The sequence below is a fragment of the Silurus aristotelis genome (assembly GCF_946808225.1).
Source record: "Silurus aristotelis genome assembly, chromosome: 4".
Classification (NCBI taxonomy): Eukaryota; Metazoa; Chordata; class Actinopteri; order Siluriformes; family Siluridae; genus Silurus; species Silurus aristotelis.
In genome coordinates, this window is record NC_139577.1 from 24,778,303 (window position 1) to 24,798,887 (window position 20,585).

The 20,585-nt window shown below is 38.4% G+C and overlaps 1 protein-coding gene and 1 long non-coding RNA gene across 23 annotated transcripts in view; one reads left to right on the top strand and one right to left on the bottom strand.

Annotated features, from left to right (window-relative positions):
* The window catches only part of camk2g2 (calcium/calmodulin-dependent protein kinase (CaM kinase) II gamma 2), a 71,818-nt gene extending 51,708 nt beyond the window's left edge, over positions 1-20,110 (top strand). For 2 of the 22 annotated variants that reach the window (XM_083538389.1, XM_083538388.1), the window contains exons 11-20: positions 613-696; positions 822-864; positions 5,033-5,073; positions 9,017-9,094; positions 10,739-10,783; positions 11,366-11,411; positions 16,093-16,168; positions 16,380-16,474; positions 16,636-16,884; positions 17,177-20,110. In XM_083538389.1, the coding sequence (XP_083394515.1) occupies positions 613-696; positions 822-864; positions 5,033-5,073; positions 9,017-9,094; positions 10,739-10,783; positions 11,366-11,411; positions 16,093-16,168; positions 16,380-16,474; positions 16,636-16,868 (741 nt within the window). In that variant the 3' untranslated portion in view covers positions 16,869-16,884; positions 17,177-20,110. Of the gene's footprint in view, positions 1-612; positions 697-821; positions 865-1,126; positions 1,190-5,032; positions 5,074-6,152; positions 6,186-9,016; positions 9,095-10,738; positions 10,784-11,365; positions 11,421-13,817; positions 13,902-16,092; positions 16,169-16,379; positions 16,475-16,635; positions 16,885-17,176 lie in introns of all 22 variants that reach the window. The other 20 variants (XM_083538395.1, XM_083538380.1, XM_083538398.1 and 17 more) reach the window with 20 other exon arrangements.
* The window catches only part of LOC310724443, a 430,012-nt gene that overhangs the window by 178,628 nt on the left and 230,799 nt on the right, over positions 1-20,585 (bottom strand). The gene's annotated exons all lie outside the window — the stretch shown is intronic.

Genomic DNA, 20,585 nt, shown 5'->3' on the forward strand with positions numbered 1-20,585 from the left:
CAGGCCTTTGCACTTTTGAAGGCAAAGGTGAGAAGTGTGAAAGTGCTCCTGGTAACAAAACTAAAGCAGCAGCCCAACAATGACGAACTGATGAATGTGGTTTCTCCCTTTTATTAATGAATGCTGGGTTTTTTTACTTTATAGCTTCTCCACATGCCTAAACTGTTTAAATTCTGCATTAGAGGAGTTTTGTTTGTATTTTTGATTGTGCGTCATGATTTATTTTCTCTAGTATTAAAATTAGCTTTTTATTTAATTTAATTTAATTTAAATAATTTTTTTTTAACTCTTGATCTCCATGTTTTCTGTACTCCAAGCTACCTTAGTCTTTAATTCCTACTCTGTATATCAACACTGATCGCACTGATCGTGTTCTGCAAATTTTAAAAGAACCCTAATTTGCTAAATTAGATGCTGGCAAAATTAAATTATTTACTATATTTTGGCTTTGTAGAATACTATTTGAAATCACTGAAGCTTTTCTTCGATCACTGGCATAGTGTCTAGCATAGTTTCTTTCATTTACTACCTTTGAAGTCAGAGCAAAGTAGCCGATGATATGATATTACTGCTTTGTGCTCAACTCACTCCTCATTCCTCTTTCCCATGCAGCAACGCTCCACTGTGGCTTCCATGATGCATCGCCAAGAGACTGTTGAGTGTCTGCGCAAATTCAATGCCAGGAGAAAGCTGAAGGTGTGTGACTCACTTACTCAGATAGTTTTGTCAGTAAGACGAGCTACTTTGCTTTATTTTCGATTTCATTTTATATAAATATTTTTAATTCTACAAGCTAATCGAGTTCTGTGTTCATTTTGCAGGGAGCCATTCTGACCACCATGCTTGTGTCTAGAAATTTCTCTGGTGAGTGACGTGTAGAGTAAGAGTGCTGCATTTTTCCAAAACGTTACGTGTTTATCAGCACACAGTCATACTTTTTCTTAGAACATAAGACCATTATTTAGTTTTTTTTTTTTTTTTACACCATATCCACTATCGAAACACACTGACTTGATAAGACTTATGCTTGATGTGTGTTACTGGAGTGGATGGGAAGTGTTGTCATTAGTAAAGGGGCATGGCCTCACATTAGTCCCTCCCAACGGAATGCTTCTTTGTCCAATAGTGGGCCGGCAGCACACGAGCCCCGCCGCCCCCACCACCAGCACGGCCGCGCTGGCACAGGAAGGTATGTGGAGAGGGCACTGTTTGCCTCTCGGTCTTCAATCTGCCCGTATGTTTGGCACGCGGGAGAATGGTCTGCCCTGAACGCACGGACTCTCAGTGCACACACTTTGATAGAGACACAGATACACAAACATGCTGGTGTTGAGGACAGTTTTATTGGCACATTCGGCAGATGGTTCAGTGTAAAATGTCTCATAGTAGGACCATATTTTCCAAACAGTAAGACGCTCTTGAGTATTAGCTGGAGTTATTAAACCTTTTGCAGTTCTAATCATCCCCAAGCAACCATAACCATCTCTGCTTCAAAGTGTCAGTCTTTTCAAAATGTGTGGTATGGCAACGGGTCATGCCATATCAGTGCAAATCTTTAGGATGTTGTCAGTTATAATGTGCATGACGGGCCAATTAGCAGTAAAACTGACTTTGATAACGTTTAGCAAGCTAATGTTCAAATAAACGTGTAACAGTACTGATTAGTTATTAGAGATGTTGCATTCCCAAAACCTCTAGGATGGTCATAACCGCCATAATTATTGTGTGTAGCCAGGAGCCGAAAGTGGCTGAAATAGCCATTGCATGCTTCATCAACACTATTGGTTGAACAATAGAGCATCTGTGTAGTGATATCACACAAAAAAAAGACATGATAAAAACAATGTAAATTGGCAACCAAGTGCAAATGTAAATTTTTTTAAAATAATATATAATGAAACTCTTTAAGAGAAAATACACTTTTGACAATTCTCTTTCTCTCATTTATATGTAGGATATGTATGTATGTATATATATGATTTGTAATAGAAGAGTATCTGCGAGAGTGAAAGGGAAAGTTTATAGGACTGTGGTGAGACCTGTGATGTTGTATGGTTTAGAGACAGTGGCATTGAGTAAAAGACAGGAGGTGGAGCTGGAGGTAGCAGAGCTGAAGATGTTGAGATTTTCTTTGGGAGTGACGAGGATGGACAGGATTAGAAACGAGTTTATTAGAGGGACAGCATATGTAGGAAGTTTTTAGAGACAAGGTGAGGGAAGGGCAATTAAGATGGTTTGGACATGTGGAGAGGAGGGACATGGGGTATATCAGTAGGAGAATGCTGAGGATGGAGCCACAAGGAAGGAGGAAAAGAGGAAGACCAAGGAAGAGGTTTATGGATGTGGTGAGGGAATAGACTCAGGTGGTTGGGTTAAAAGCGGCAGATGTAGCGGAGAGGGGGATATGGAGACGTAGGATCCGCTGTGGCGACCTCTAATGGTAGAAGCTGAAAGAAGAAGATACTTTTTAGCACAGTAAACATTCTTCTTCCTATGATGGCCAGTCACTTACATTACGTCCATTGATGAGCCCTGCAAACAGCCTTCCTCAGACTCCTATTAAAAATCAGTGATTTCAGCTGAATTAGTTTGTGCTTTACTTTTGCAAATAATGACCATGGGATTTTTTTTTAAGTAATATTTTGCATTTTTTTGATGGACACATTTGATTCCCTTTTGGTGAATGGTGAAGGGATTATATAACAAATCTAGCTTGTAAGTCAAGGGAGTGGAAATTTGGTGGAAAATAAAATATGAAATATCAGTCAAGGATAGGTTGCCATGTGTTTATATTAAATGCTGAATAGACTAAAGGAAAAATCATTTAAAGCTACAATTGTTGAACTTACATTGTATAATTGCAAACAATTTGTCCCGCAAAGTGAACGTCTTCTGAATGCAATATTCAACATTCTTTAAAACGTGTTTAAGGGAATTATTGTGCTTTCTGCTGTGTGGGTTTGACAGTAGAGAATGGGCATGCGGTGAACCTTAAACCTTTGAGTCCACAGCACACTGTTGAGAATCATAGCGAATATCTACTTGGGTTCTATTAGCATAATTTTAACATGCTACAATAATACTGACCTCAGTAAGTTTTTCCTATTCCTGTTTAAAAACCTGTTTGGAGTTTAGATGCAGTTTTGCAACAGCATTATCCCATGTAAAAAAAAAAAAAAAAAAGAAAGAGAGAAAAAAAGAAACTATGAAACTACAAGTTGAAACAGTGTGTGTATGAGAGTATGTGTGTGTCTGTTTATGCTCATGTGTCAGCATGCATTTTCATTTGTAAAAATGTTGGACAACATACACTGACCAGAGCGGGCCAGTGGGTTCATGTTTAAATTGAGCTGACATGTTGCGCTGTCCAGCATGTGTCCAGAAGTGTGTGTGCATGGAAAACAAGATGTTCAAAAAAACAATTTCCTGCATCAGTATCCAAGAGGCATGCCTGCCTTTAGCCTGCAATCGCCTTGACGCTAAGGTCTGCTTGAGGGTGTGTGTGAATTGAATTGAATCCAGTGTAGAAAGTTCAGTCTAATTAATTCTGATTAGAATTCCACAAGGTGTGCGTAAGTGCAGTGTAAACCTGGCCTAATGATGATTTATTGTATGGGGTGTCAAGTTTATTTTAGATAACAGGCCACATTACACTTGGTCTAATGCCAGGTATGCATAAGTGCCTAATAAATGATAAATGCCCAAATAGCCTGAAATGTTTTTCACGTTTTTAAATGAAAAAATAATAAATGGCCTAATAAACTGATTTAAACTCAAATAAATCAGTTTATTAGGCCAAGAACACATTTAACTGTTCTCAAATGTGTACGTTTCTCAGCATCAATCTGGAAGTCACATTCTGAATCCACAAGCATACTCAAACATACTGTATATCACAAACAAAACAGATGAACTTTTCTTTCGTTAGCAGTGTTGCCACCTACAGCTGAACTGGACTAGCCCATATTATTGGATTGGGGGGGTCAAAAAAGTTTGCAAAATGATGCATATTAAAGGCATAAAAGATAAGATTATACAAGTATTGCGTTCTCTGACCCTAGTAGATACTAAAATTGAATTTTTTAAAAATCTGAATTCCTTTAATTATGGTCCACAAAACACATTTAAAACATATTATTTGGCACCTCTGGGTTACTGACCTACTTGGAATTAACTTTAAGTGCCTTTTTTTTTTTTTTTTTTTTTTTTTTTTTTTTTTTTTTTTTTTTTTTTTTTTTTAACGAAACGTTATTTAATCCTAATCCAGAACTTCCACTTGGTTAGCTCTCAGTATACGGGTTCAGTAGGACTTCTGCCAGATAATTGCATGTTAAACCAAGGCCTCAAGTTGGTCTACATGTCGACTCACTGGAGACAGGAAAGATATTTGCTTGTTATCCAAATCTGCATGTCGAGGCAGTAGTTACCTCGCTGCATGGACCAAGCATGAAAAAGACATTTCCTACCAATCTTTTCCCCAAAACATATCACTGATTATTGATTCTAATCTCAACCTTTTTTTTTTCTTGCCTCTCTTCTACCTTTTGCCAATTGGAAGGTAAGAGAATTTTAGGTTCCACAAAACAAAATAAAAGCCTAGTAATAGTTTTTTGTATTATGTTTATTAGGAGATTCTTTCCTTATTTCTGTCTTATCAGTGTCCACAACATTTCAGTGCTACCCATGTGTTTGTGTCTATCTATCTCAAAGCTGTAAGTTGTGTGCGTCCTTCTGTATGTCTGTCTGTCTTCAGGGGAACATTTTAATATTTGTATGCAAATATATTAAATAGTGTGCTACACGTTTCGACGTTTCGCTACCAGCTTGTAAAGTTAGTAGCAGCTTTTAAAAAAAATAATAATAATAAAAAAAAAAGACACAACACCTCGGACTCGGACATCTTCAGTCTGCTCTGGCACATTACATTTTTCAGGAGGAAGTGCTACTTATATTGCAGTGCTTCTTCTGGCCAGTATTTTCTATTATTAATAAAATGTGTCTTAAACTGTGTATATTGTCTTTTGTTTTTCAGCATGCAAAAGTTTATTGAACAAAAAGTCAGATGGAGTGAAGGTAAGCTCTGACATTACTCTGAAACACACACACACACACACACACACACACACACACACACACACACACACACACTTGCACTTTCTCACTCTTTCATGATCTAGTTCTCTTTTACCCCCCCCCCCCCCTTTCTCTTTCTCTGTTTTATTTTATCACTCTTGTCTTTGCCACTCTTTTACCATCAATTTTTCCACTCCACCGCTTTCTCGCTCTCTCTCAGCTTCTTTCTGTCTTGCTGTCACTATCATATCCCCTCTCACTTCCCCTTGTAGATTTACACATCTGAATATTTTTCTGTCTAATGGACATTCATAATTTTGTAAAAATGTTTTGGGCTATTGATTGACATTTGAAAAAGTAACTGCTTGTTGTTTATTGTTATTTGATTAAGACCCAATAATCAACAGATGTATGTGGTCAACAAATTGCATTTTTACAGGGCTGGCAGTTGCCTTTCTATCTCTCTCTATTTCTCTTCATCTCTCCTTTCTTTTTTTCCCTTCCTTTCCTTCTGCTTTGCTTCCTTAAGTTAGGCCTACTGTTCCCTGTGCTAGTCTCAGTGCATGCAGTGAATAGTTGGCATTGTACTCTTAGTTAAAACAGTACGTGGCTTTCCATGTGGAGAGTTCTGCTCAATTTATGTAGGTAAACTAACTGCACAAAGCGAAATATGTAGTGTAACGATATATATATATATATATATATATAATATAAAAATGCATTTTATATATATATATATATATATATATATATATATATATATATATAAAGTGCATTTTATATATATATATATATATATATATATATATATATATATATATATATATATATATATATATATAAAGTGCACATTTATTTATTTATTTATTTGTTAGAATATCGATCCCTCATCACTAAAGTTTTTTGCGGTTATTCCTCCTCTTCCTGTTTTCTAAACGATCCTCTATTGCACAGCTATATTTTTCTATTCCTGTTTTCATTGGCTTATTTATCCCCTTCTGTTCCTATGCTATCTTTTTATTAAATTTTTTTTATTATTATTATTTTTTTTATAACCTTCTATGTTTCACACTGTTCAGAAAAGGAAGTCAAGCTCCAGTGTTTGTTTGATGGTGAGATTTGTTCTATGTCTCCCCTCACTTTTTCATGTTCCCCCTTTTTTTCCCCCCTAGTAATTTCTTTTCTCATTGGACTTTTATCCGTGTTTGATCAGATATCACAGTCATTTCCTTTGGTTTTATAGACACAGACATGCATGTATCTGTGCACATCACACCACATAATCTTCCAAGGTCCACTAAGATGTATGTTGCTGTTGCTTCCTATTGAAATGGCGTAACAGATCAGTGCTGCCTAATGTTTAGGACGAGTGGAGAAAAAGCTGAGGCAGAGAAAACCTTTCACCGTGCCTCTGTAGTTGATGCAGCAAAGCACCAGAGTCTTATTTATGATGCAGGAGTGTTAGTTTTGATCAGGGGCCATTCAGTTTAATACTTAGTGGACCTTATAGCATTTCATGCTGTAACTAGGAGCCTTCTGTGGCAGAGTTCTCAGAAGTGCAGAAATCAAACCTTTTGCTCTTATTATTTCTGTTCACCTACACCAGACTACTCCATGCAGATCTACACTAACAAAGGGTACCAGACACCCAACACAGTATCCCGCAATTACTGTATACAGCACTCGCACCCACACATCACCAACCCCACATGCAGCAGGTGATGTGTCTCAGCGTGGCGATTGCAGAAATGTTGTCATTCTTAGCTTGCCAGAGTGAGGAAGAACTTTTTATACTCGTCATAGTTATACTTACTTTATTTTTCTCGCTCTCATTTACGAGCAAACTTATGCATGTATGGATCATTGGGACATTTCTCATGCTTTGGTGTTCTGTCTTTGGTTGGTTACATTTAATAGGCAGCAGCAGCATGCAGTAACAGCTTAGTAGGGTTTGATTTCAGATCTAATCCAGTCCAGTGATAGATTTTAGCAATGGTAGACTTGTATGTGGTGCTGGGAGCTCCTGTATTAGTAAATCACAAATCTTTTAAGGATGTGCACTTAAAACACCAAATTTGTAGAAATATTAATTAGATTTTCACTTTGAGAAAGAGATGCCTTTCTCAAGGCAACCCGATGTTCCAGGCTTTCTGCCAGACCCCTGTTTTTATCGATGCATGTGCAATCATCTCACAATGCACACCCCCCATTACCTCTGCTTCAACTGCACGAGATCAGGCCTGACCCAACACACACACGCGCGCAAACGGAAACACTTACTTTGCTCTCCTTATTCTTTGAATGCTTTTCTTCCCACCATTACACAAACTGAGTGTGACCAAGGTTTATCTTGAGCGTTTTATCACAGACCATCTCGTGCAATTCTTACAAATGAACAGACCATCGTATTGGTATTTATATCTGAACATAAATGTGATTATACACTATATGGACAAATGTTTGTGGACACCATACAGTATCATTTGTATGTGCTCTATAAACATCCCATTCCACATTTAGTCCTAATTTGCATTTTAATAACCTCCATTCTTCTGGAAGGATGTTCCACTAGATTTCCGCGTGTGCTTATGGATATTTGTGCTCATTCAGCTACAAGGGCGTTTGTAATGTCCGGTACTCATGTAGGGTGAGGAAGCCTGGGGTGCAGTCTGTGTTCCAATTTATCTCAAAGGTTATTAGTAGGGTCAGTAAGCTCTAAACAGGCCCCTCAAGATATTCCACTTCAACTAATGTAAACCATGTCTTCATGCAGCGTTCTTTGTAGGTCTTTTAGTTCAAGTGTAATTCTACCTTATTCAAAATACAATTGTGTGTCTCCAAATTTGAGTGCGAACCCCAAATGGCTTAAAAAGCCAGGTGTCCAAATACTTTTGTCCATAGAGTGTATTTATTGCCTTTTTTTCTGTTGTATAATAAAAGTAAGCTGTGCCTGTCACTTTTTAAATATATTTGTTCCTTTATTTGTGGTGGAAAGTTGTGTATGATGTGTATGCGATGCTTATGGAGCGTTTAAATCCAGGTGTGTTTTTTTCCTTTCAAACACAAACTTTCCTTGTTTAAAAAAAAAACAAAACAAAAAAAAAAAAAAGTACATAAATGTCCCAATACTTTCACCATTCAGATAAAAGAATGAAACGAGTAAATAGATAATTGTACTTTAATAAATTGTGCTCCTTTTGTTTTATTTCCATTTGTAGTCATTGCCTATGTAACTCAATGGTAAACCATAATATTTAATGGGGAAAAAGCTTGTTTTTGGCTTTTATTTAATTTTGAACTCTTTCACTGCATGCACTAGTGGACTGTCAGGGAACTGTAGCATTCCTCCACAGAGACTTGCCAATGTCTTCCATGATATCCGGTATAATGTTGATAATTGTAGACTGATGTGAAGTTATTTCTGTCTCCGTAGGTACCGGTTTATCTCTCTGCAGGAGCACGATCCTTTTATTATTTAATCTGACATTTCCCCTAATGCTTTAGGATAACCTCTTCGAGTGTCATGCTGTTTTTGAATGCTAATGGCTCCTGCTTTGTTTCTGTCTTCATCCTGAGCACTAGAGCAGTTTTAACTTGTTAGACTTATGCATGAACCAAAGCTTGTTATCTCCAGATTGTGAATGCTAAAAGAGCGTGCATGTGACGTTTACACATAGTTCCCTGAGTATAGTACGAATATAAAAGTAATTGAATGCAGATTGAAGACAACCTGTTTTATGTCTGCATTCAAATTCATTTTGCAGTGTATAGTAGCAGAAAGCGATGGATAATAGATGGATGTGCTGTGTAACATCAGCAGCCCCTGTGCACAGGGTTGGCTTCCTCGTTCACACTGTGACCTCGGCCTTTTTTGGACTCATTTAATTTGGAAATCAAATGAAAGAAAATCATTTTTGCACTGTGTTTTGTCTTTTTGCCCCAGCCACAGACAAACAACAATAAAAACAGTGTAGTAAGCAGCAGCACCAAAGACAGCAGCATATCATCCACAGCACCAATGGTACTTCATCTCTCTTTATTTCTTCATATATTTCATTTACTCATGTTTGATTTGTCTATCAACACATTTCCATGTAGTGGTTTTCCATCAGCCTGTCTCATCTGTTTTTGTTTTTGAGTTTTAATTGACTTTAATCATCCCTCCTATCTGCCCTCGGTTAAGCGGTGTGTGATGTTGCTTCTGTTTTAAATGAATTAAACTAAAACCACAGGCGTACCGAATCTCATCCTGTCATGAGTCCTGTTTTACTTGTTGCTCCACAAATTCAGATTGGATGTACATTGCACTGTCTTGGCTTCGACAGCTAGCCATGTCTGTATAAATGAACCTTTCAAAGTTTTATTTGGTACAAACCAAAGCATATGTTATAAATGTGCTAGATATGAGCTTGTGCTAATATCTAGTATCTTAACCGCATGAATAGGTGAAACAGGATTCAGTGGTATAGGAAGTAGATAAATCTAATGTGTTTAGAAGATGCAGTACCTTGCTTTTACACCAGCCGTGTTCTACCCAGCAGTTAGAGTTGATTGCAAGAGTTTGCATGCCTTCAGCGATAAAAAAAAAAAAAAAAGAGAAGACAGAGATTGATTATGATCAAGTATTTGTGTATTGCTCATTTTAATAGAAATGAATCAAATGTCAAATATTTACATTTTATTTCCGATTGTGTCAAGTGTTATTCTAATAACTTCTCTAGGACATTTCATAGTTGTATCAAGAAGACAACAGATCAGAAGAACAGGAGTCTTTTGTCTTCTAGAACGTCATACTATTTCTTTTGTAGTGATGCAAACTTGTGCACTCGGCTTTTTATAACTTCTGTAAGAAACAGAACACCAATTTTGGTTTTAATCAGTTACATTACTTTGCTTTTAAGAATGTAGACGCATCAACGAAACATCCGATGGCTGTGACCACCAATGCTATAAGCAAGTTATATGACAAGTCAATTAATAAAATGGAAAAAAAACTAAACGTGTAAAAGACACACACCCAAGAACAACCCTGGAGCTATGAAACTGAGCTGCTTTCAAAGGTTGTTCTGTTCTCCAACAATTGGATCACAGCCCTCGTCTGTTTATCCACAAAAGAGGCGTTCTCTTTCTCGCCATTTGTGTCATTCTGGACAATGGCATTTATGACATTTGGATAAAATGGACAAAGGGGCTGAAATTATCTGAGTCATTTAGGGAACTTGTCTGGCTTTATGTTGGAACTGCATCTTCTGATGTTTTGTGCTTGGTAGCAGGTGTGCGTGTTTTGGGAGTGTGCGTTCAGTGTTTGTGAAGTGATACATGCTGTGTGTGTGTGTGTGTGTGTGTGTGTGTGAGAGAGAGCTAGTGAATGGGGTTACATGACTTGATATCCCTCTTCTTTGCACTTACATTCGCTTTACTACTTACCGAAATCTTCAGAAGCCCCAAGCATAGCATTTCTCTGTCCAGATAGATCTCACATAGTGCTCTCGACAGCTTCCACTCTCCTTCATTTTCTTGCGATGTGTGTGCTTTAGCCTCTGCACTTGCAATTAGTAGTAATAGTGGTCTAGGTTTAAGCTGTTAGTTTCGGAGTTTGGGGCTCTATCTAAACCCCCCCACTGCCCCCTCCTCTGCATGGTAAACTGTCTCCTGCCTTTCTCAGGAACCACAGACCACTGTCATGCACAACCCAGCCGACGGCGTCAAGGTAAGCGGCCTCGGCTCCCCGCTCAGCAACGCTCTGCAGTTCACCACTAACACCACTAATACCCTACCATCACCACTCTCAGAAACGAACCATCCAGAGCTCTCTTTGGATTGCAAATCAGCCAATCGAGTGAAAATATAAATCAGAACAATGTTTTGTTTTCTGTCTGCAAATTAGGTCAGGTTTTAGTCCATTTGAATTGGTATTCAAGGAACCAAACTAACTCTGACTAACTAGTGACTGTATATATATATTGGGGGGGGGGGGGGGGTCTTATTGTTCAAACTGTCCTTGACTTGTGTAGGTCCCATTTACTAACTGTGCAATGGTGCTTGGCTTATTGAGCTTGCTGTCTCTCAGGATATGGCTGGTTTGTGCAGGGCTTGGTGTGTTCCATAGAGGTGTGTTTGATCAAGAATTGCGTGCGTGCTTGCGTGCGTGCGTGCTTGCGTGCGTGCGTGTGTGTGTTCATCTGTATATCTGCCAAACATAATAAAAAGTGTTTAGTGACCATTTTAACCTTCTGTCGATATCTCTTTTTGGTCTGTTTTCTTTCCCTCTCCTCCTCTCGTCTGATTACAGGGGTCCCTGGAGAGTTGTAACACTACAGAAGAGGAGGACATGAAAGGTAGGAAAGGTACAATATCAACCTTCCACGTAATCTGCATGTCTTTTCTCTTCTCTTCAGCACAGAAAATAAGTTGGACAGGTTAGCTCACAGTTGGATTAAGGGACTGTGATTAACATTGTGGTGTGATGCATGGAAACTTTTGCAAAATAATGTACTATTTTATATGGCCCTGGAGAAGAGTGTGTGGAAGCACACCACCTGGTCTGTGCAGGAATATGTATGAGCTACAATGATGGAGACTTTGTGAGTGAAAGGTTGACCGTTTTACACGATTGCGATGGTCAGCAGAAGCAGCTATAGAACAGTGTGACTTAAGTGATGGATAAAGCAGGATAGGACTGATTGATGATCATGTTTCAGCACTAAAGTTGGGAGAGAAAACGATGATGTAGATGCAGGACCAAGGGTTTACTTTAGTTAATGTTCAAAAGACACTGAGCTTCAAATTTAGGTATAATTGCGCATGCAAACATTTTAGATCATGTTTCCGTTTAAAGCAAAAGACTACCTAGATCTATTAGCCTGAGGAATTGTATTCTAGTGCGGTAAACACATCTGTCACAACTTCTCAGATCTGTTTATCTCGACAACAATCACATTGCACAAGCAGCAATATGCAATACACCAGGGCTAACAAATGATACATTTATTATTTTGAACATTAGGTAAGTGGATCTTCTACAGTGTTGCCATATGTTTTGTTTGTTTGTTTGTTTTTTTTGCTTTTTAACAGAGAAACATAATTTACTCAAACAAACAAAAAAAGATAATATAAAAAAAGTACGGCCAGTTACATTGCATTAAAATAGCATATGGAGAAAGAGTATGAAATATGAAATTTTATTTTAATTATTTATTTATTTATTTTAAAGATTTTAAAGACTCGTTAATCCACTAGCACTAGTTTTCAGTCAACAGGCCTCTTTATTGATGTGTGTATAGCAGGTGATGAGATTCAAAATGAGTAGAGCACAAATGTTTTAACATGCAAATTGTTCGCTTGTTTGTATAAAAACAAACATCACGGCAGAGTAGCCCGAAGGTCCCACATTCTGTATTGGAGTGAGAGTATGTGGACTTTGGACAGAGCAGTTTTCCAGTTTGTTTTACACAATCCCATACACTTTCTCTTGCTCTCCACTCTCACTAGCTGTGTCTCTCTCCGTGAGGTATTATTCACTGTGAGGTCAAAGTACTGCAGTACCATCTTGCTCTTCTTCACACTTGGGAACATTTTAATGAATTCATTATTTATCTATTACAAATGGAAATCTGTGAATATCATACAAACCCCAAATGTACACATGTACATTATGGATAGAAATTAATATGCATACACGCACAATGTATTCTACACGGATACAAATAACAAATATTCATCTGCTAGAGGATCAGAACTACAGCTTTTCCACAGGGTCTTAGAAAATCTCAATTTTAGGCCTTAAAGAATCTTAAATTCACTATTCTTAAATCATATTAAACGGGTCTTACATTTCTGATGTACATGTACCGCTGATGTTTATTATAAAATGCTGGTGTTTTAGTTCTTTCTTTTGCTAGTCCCAATATAATTGGCTCTATTACAACTACAAATCAGACCTACATGTAACAGCCAATCAGCTTCCAGTTATTGGCACAAATCTTTTTTTGGATTGTACCACAGACACGAAATGGATTTTATTGTTCAGTTATGGGGACGTACATGTTTAGGGATACTTGCCTTGTTTTTGATGTTGTGATAAAGGTCTAAAATTTTTCTTAATGGAATTAAAAAGCTTTTTAAAAAAGTCTTACATTTTCTGAAACCTGCAGAAACCATGTAGTATTTCATAGGACTTTATTATTTTCTCACTACCACGCTCTTTTTACAGTTTAATAACTGATATAAAAGCTACGGGTTTTTGCAGTATGTAGTGTGGAATGCCCTGTAGGAGTCACCCCAGTGTTCTTCACCTGATTACAGATCTTGTAGACAGGTCTCAACTTGCCTGGTCTCTTTAGCAGTCAGTGGAATGTGAATGATGCGCAACCCCGGTCTGGTTTGTGACTGAACTTTGAACACCCGTTTAAGCAACTGCACTTTCTCCAGTCAACACTGTTTAGACTTTTAGTCTTGTACAAAGACTTGCTTGTGTCAAAGCTTAAATGTCTTAGTTTGGCATTTTAAAAGTCTTCGGGGTCATTAAAAGGAATGAGGAATTGTAACCTTCATGTCACTGTATGTTCTGGTTTTCTGCACACGTATATGTCACACATGAGTAAAATCCATATGAAAAACCATAAAGTACAATGAAGAAAGCTTCACATGTTCCCAAAAATGGGTAAATATGCGTCAAGTCATGTGTTTTTTTTTTGTTTGTTTTTTTTTTTTTTTTTTTTTTTTTTTTGGGCCATGGTTATCAGTTGTCAGGGTTAACAGTGACAGCGCAGTATTCAGCCAGTGCAGTGCATCTGAGGAGTCACTTCCTCCCCTGATCCCGCCTCCTAGTAAGTCAACTTCCATGGCAGAGCTGAACCCTGATCTGTTCTCTAGCAAATTTCTCCACCTTGTTATTTCTTGTTCCTTCATGTCCACCATGATCTAAAAAGCCTCAGCAATTTTTCGAGCAGAAATGTTTTACATACATTTGTGAGACAGCCAATGTAATTAATCTCTTTTAGTTTTTACTCCATGATATTTGATTTGAACTGAAAACTGCAGGTTTTCCTGAATTGATCAAATATTTACACTTATTTCAATTATTAATAAGGGATTGATTGTTCTAGTCTGGTTAACCTAAAAGAGATGAAGTGGTATTTAACGATTCTGAGCATTTTTAAAAACCTCATTGCCTTAGCGGGGCGTGAGCGTCATGGACGTATTGACAGCCGGGTATCTAATTACAGATTAAATTGATTACACTTATGTATTTCACTGTGGCACATATTTATCCACCAACTAAATCAAAGCATGTGGTGTGCTGTCTTACCAGAATCTGTGAGAAACGCACACGTAGCCAGTGAAGATTTAAACATTAAACGAGCCAATGTTTGTTTGGTGTTTTGAACAAATGAAGTTGTGTAGAAATAGTGCTTTACATTTAAAGGCCTGCTGTGGGTGGTCCTGTAAACAGTGTTGCTGATAATACAAGAATGACTAATGCAATAAAATGGATTTAAAGCACAGAGCGCCAGATCCAGCAAAATACCAGATCAATTTTTTTTTTATTTAGGGAACGCTTTATTTTTCTGAATGTAAATTATCTTATGCATACGTACAAATTAAGGAATTAACAGTTTGACAAAGGCTGAGGTTTTTCAGTCATTCTTTTAGTTTCAGCTTTGTTTCTTCTAGTCCATAACTCTTCTCTTGTTACTGCAATGTAGTTTTACTAATGTTTACCATGTGTAGCCTCAGCCCCCTAGTCTAAACTGCTTTCACTGCCACTCCTGTAGATGATGCTCAATGCTGTGTGTGTGTGTGTGTGTGTGTGTGTGTGTGTGTGTGTGTGTGTGTGTGTGTGTGTGTGTGTGTGTGTGTGTGTGTGTGTGTGTGTGTGTGTGTGTGTGTGTGTGTGTGTGTGTGTGTGTGTGTGTGTGAGAGAGAGAGCGAGAGCAAATGGGACCAAATATTCATACACAGGTGACTGCTGCCACCTGCTGTCTCCTGAGTGTACTATTCTGTTCTCTCTCAGGCTTTTTTTTCAGAAATGTGCTGTGGTTTGCTGTGAATAGTGTTGTTTTTCTTCTGTATGTGTGGTATTTGTTAGTGTTTGTAGATGGAGTGACTAGACAGATTGTGTGCAGTGTGGCATAGTTTTCTCTTTGTAGATATGTGCTATTGCCCTGCAGCGCATTGTGTGAAGCAGTGGAGGGCAGTGCTAATGCCCTGCTGTATCTGCCCCAGCTGACATAAGTGCTAGACTGCAGAGTGTAGAATTAGGAAGACACACAATAGAAAATAGAGAAACAATGACTGGTGGAATGTGTCTTGTATTAAGTATTATTTCCTAATCCAAACATGAACGTCACAAGTTACACTTTCTCTAAAATTCTAGTGTTCTGTGTTTCGTTTACTTCACGGCAGACATCGTTTGTCTCAGGTTTCTCATAGCCAACATTAGTATGCAGCTGGGGCAAGTGGCGTCTTGCTGCTGCCAAGGACAATTCATACAAACCTGAGTATTGATCAAACTACATTGATCTGGGCTATTCACACATTCTAACACAATACAGCAGCTCCTGGAAATTTGCTTATGACCGAACATCACAGTTTTTCCTTTAGCAAAAGTCTAGAAACAAATCAGCATAGTCACAGACTGGTGATTATGTTTCTGGTGCATGATAAAGATCTGGATTTTAAATTCATTAGTATTAGAACAAATCCAAGACTGTTTAAGATCAATTTATTTATTATTTGTAAGAATCTGGAGTGGCTGCAGGTTTTTATTCCAACTTAGCAGGAGCTACACCAGAGAAGTTATGAAGCCTCTAAAATTGAGTATTTAGTCAGATGTGGCTCAGAATTCCAGTAATCATGCATTACTGTTTGTGTAGGTTGTAGTCAGGCATTAGTGATCATTTAGCCTAATGATTGTTTGGGGTGGCACTTGTTAGCATGCAGTTTGTTTTAGTTTTTTTTTAAGTAAAAATGCAATATTGGGTTCTCTGATTTACCTATTTTCTCTCTCTGCATCAGCACGCAAGCAAGAAATCATCAAAATTACTGAGCAGCTGATTGAGGCCATCAACAACGGGGACTTTGAGGCCTATACGTAAGTGCATGAATTATAAATAATCATGAAAGCTTTTCTTGAGGTATTAATGAGCATTTATTCTTGTGGTTACAACATATTTTATGGTTGTTGGGTTTATTTGTATTCGGTTGATGCGGGTTATGAGCATGTTTTTTTTTGTTGTTGTTGTTGTTTTTTTCCCAACCTGTAAAACTTTATTTTCTTGCTTCTATGGTTTCTTTTATTTCAGGAGAATTTGTGATCCTGGCTTAACCTCCTTTGAGCCGGAGGCACTGGGCAACCTAGTGGAAGGCATGGACTTTCACAAGTTCTACTTTGAGAATCGTGAGTGACCACACATTCTGTTTGACGTTGTACTTTGTCTTGGACAGTTTCAAGAATTTAATGAGCTGATGATAAGCTAAATATAAAATTGATTCTGGAGGGATTTTTGAGCAAATGTGATACAATATTAGTTATAATATTGCGCTCTCTCTCGCCTACAGTCTTGAGTAAGAATAGCAAGCCAGTGCACACCACCATCTTAAATCCTCACGTACATCTGATCGGAGAGGATGCAGCCTGCATCGCTTACATCCGCCTGACTCAGTACATTGACAGCCAGGGCCGCCCGCGCAGCTGCCAGTCAGAGGAGACACGCGTGTGGCACCGCCGTGATGCCAAGTGGCTTAATGTGCACTTCCACTGCTCCGGAGCACCTGCTGCCCCTTTACAATGAACTACACCAGGCACAGGTAGACCACTCACACAGCAGTCCATGTTTCAACAACACCTGTCCAACTGAAGATTAATGCTCATGGAAGTCCTTAACCTGGGAGAAACTACTTGGGTGCTACTAGTATATGGACAGAGGGTGAATATGCAGGCATATATGAAGTTCACCTAAAAAGGCCCACAGTAGCTCACTGGCTATAGTATATACAGATAATACATTAAACATGTGCCTTATACAGGTTTTACATTAGGTTTCTTAATAATGGTGTTGTAGAAATCATTAACTAAGGTATAAAAATGTCTCTCTCTTAGCTTGCCTGATGATTGGAGCATGTCTTCTCAGTGGTCGGATTGGTGCCAAGGGCCCGGCCGGAAGAGAAAACAAAAGGGGGAAAAAATTCAAAGTAAAAAAAAAAAAATTTAAAGCCAGCTGAGGCCAAGGACCACTTCAGTCCAACCGTAGCTAGATGTGGGGGCCGGTGATGGCAGCGGCCCCGCCCTCCGAATGCTGCATGCTTCTGATGCCCACAGGGGGCGCTGTCTCGTCCTTTACCCATGAGTCCATCTCTTCTGCCCGTCGTTCAGCAAGAGTGTTTCAAGTATTACTATGTTGTACTTTTTTTTTTTTCCAATCCTCACACTGTTAACAGGGCTGAAAGTGATGGAGGTTTAAAATCAGTAATGTGAGTTTTTAAAGGGAAGCCCGGTATTCCAGTAGATGGTGGGTTTTGTTTCGGGTTTTTTTTTGTTTTCTTTTCTTTTGTTTTCTTTTTTGTTAATTTGTGTATAGCTGATTTCAGCAAACCAATGGAATGGGTGGGATATTTAATGAGCTAAATGAAATTCTTACTTAATATCAATAAAATATTACCAAAGTGTAGGATTTAGACTTTGAAATGAAGTTGCTTTTAGCAATCCTTTGATTTGGTTAAAGATTGGAGGAGTTTAGGAATGTTTTTAGTATCTTGTAGGGTTTTTTTGTGTAACTGTTTTTATCTCCTGAATAATTCTGTATTTTCAAGTTCTTTGTGTTTTAAAAAAAGAAAAGAAAAAAAAAAAGCAGATTTTTAAAAGCAAGGCACGTTTAATATAGTTGTACACTGATAATTATAAAAGGGAAGAAAGGAGCGATGGGGGGTGTGTGTGTGTGAGATTCAGTCTCGCTTGGCACTCATTGTGTCATCATGCTCTAAGAAGTCCTTGTAAAACACACACAAACACGCACACGTTGGCACACCCTCACACGTGTTCAGTCAATTTATTACCCGTTTGTCTATTTGAAGCTATATAATAGAACCTGAAGTTTCAGAACACTCAACTTACTTTATTAGTGTGTTCATGATCTCCTTCTGACCAGTAGGAGGAGCTTAAACACTATTCACCTCATCCTGGCTCTCAGATTGCTTCTTCTCTCTTACACATTCGGATCGGCTTCTTAGAGCTCTGGCTATATGTGCTTATACTTTTTTAGACTATTATGAAGCATGTTTGACTCGAATAGAAATGGCTTGTACTGTTTTGCACATAAGCCAGAAACGCTGGGCTGTTGCGTTCACATTGCGTGGACTTTTCTGCAACTTCAGGTTAGAAAAAAAATAATAATTTCCCCCCCCCCCCCCCCCCAGTCTTCAGACAGACTCTGACACCAGTCCATAGCTGTAATACACTTCCTCCGTGCGTGTGTGTGTGTGTGTGTGTCTGCACACTGCCTGTGGTGTTCTGTCCGTGACGTACTTTGTTCTTCCACTCCCTGTTCTGTCTCCGGACTCACTGTGAGTGACGCTTGAGCATGTTTAATAAAAGGGTAATGGAGTAACCGGTGATCATGTGACTTATCAGTTGACGAGAACAGAGAACGTGATCATGCTAAAGGCAGTTGGATTGTAGGTCCCTTTGTGACACTTTGTGTTGTACTGTTCTAATGTTATTGTTCTTAGTGTTGATGTTTATTCTGGATTCTATATTTTCTTAAACTGTAAATACGTACACAGTGCCCATTTGTAGACAGAGAGTAGAGCCTAGGCTGTGCCAGATGTGCACGTCCTTTCCGTTCTGTCCATCTTCCCTGTATACACACCCATCATGCACTGGTAAACAGAATCATCTTGTATAAATGCAAATTGTCACGTGTAGGTTTTGACTCTGGTGCGGCTATGTTACTGCTCAGACACGGTGTGCTCCACTTCTGGGCGTATCTGTGTGCGTGTATCAGTGTGGCAACATCCGTGTGACAGTTTTTCACTGTAGTAATGTAGTTGTATATGTGAATATCAGTGATTTAAACAGGGGCAAGGCTTACAGCTAGATCCCTTTACCTTGTTCAAAGCAATTCTGCTTTTACATCACACTTAGCAGACTGGGGAATAATAAAAGAGAAACCCCCTGTCCTCAGTCACTCAGAGCTAAACACACCAGGAAGTGCACAGAACTGTGACACCCGCCACCCCATCACACACTGTGTTCATGTTTTGCACCCTGGTGCAGTGTGTGTGTGTACAGTTGCAGTGTGGTGATGTTTTGGGTCTCTGTAGTGTCTTTTCTTCGGCCCATCGTTGTGCGTCCACACAGCCGTGCAGAATGTTTATGTAAAACAACACAACCCGGGTTTATTCCTTATTTCATATAAAACCCATCAAAATTGAAGAGAGAAATGGATGACTGTGTTTCAGAAGTAGGAAAAGATGCCTGTTAAGACAGTGTGTATAGCTTGCAAGACGTCGGCGAGTTTCAAAGAGTAAATTAAAAACCTGAAGCCGCTCACTTTTAACAACCAAACCGTATATGCAGTCGGACAGAAGGAGGAAAATATGCATGTCTACTCTGCTAGTTTTCACTGTCTGTGTTTACTTAAAAATGGAAAATCTATCTATCTATCTATATGTATGCTACCTGCATTCTCGAGATAATTGAAAATGGCTCTGTTTCAAATGCTAAAACGAAGTGATGTATCACAAACAAAAAACAAAAAAAAAGACAAAGCCTTAGCTTGGTATGTTCCCAGATTCTCTTCAATTTATTGCATTGTAACCATATGATGGTTCTACATATGACTATACTCTGAGTTTTAAATTGGATGCTGGATTTTTTTTTTTTTGCATGATCATACAATTATTAAAACCATTTAAAAATGAAAAAAAAAAAAAGTAAAAATATATCAAGTGTTTGTTTGAATGTCTGTAGATCTTCATGATAGCTTTGTTATTATTGAAACATGGGAAAGTATTTAATAAAAACATTTAAACACAAGGTGCCTGAATTCTCTGAAATCCTGCTTACATTGATTTGAATGTCCTTTGATCATTAGTGTAATATAACAGAGATGAGCTGAGGAACAACATGCATTTTTACATGGAAACTCGAGGAACATTTTCACCGAACACATCTCACCGGCAGCATGCTTTGGTTGAAGACTACGGTTTAAGGCTCGACACTGAGACCGTTTGATAAAAGAGCTGTTTTTGTTTTTTTACAGGTTGGTCTCTAACAAATGAGGAGGATGTGAAATTCCTCGGGTGTTAGTCGTCAAAAGACGTTCAAAGTGTATACAAAGCAGCTGAGATCTGTATATATCTGATTTAGAATGCCTTTCTTTGAATTCCCAGGGTTTTTTCTTTTATATGTGGTTTTGTTTTCTTTGGGATATATGGCAGCAAACGAACAGTCACTCTCGTAGTTGTGTGACTTTGACGAGACACACTGTGATGACTAGACGACTGTCCGA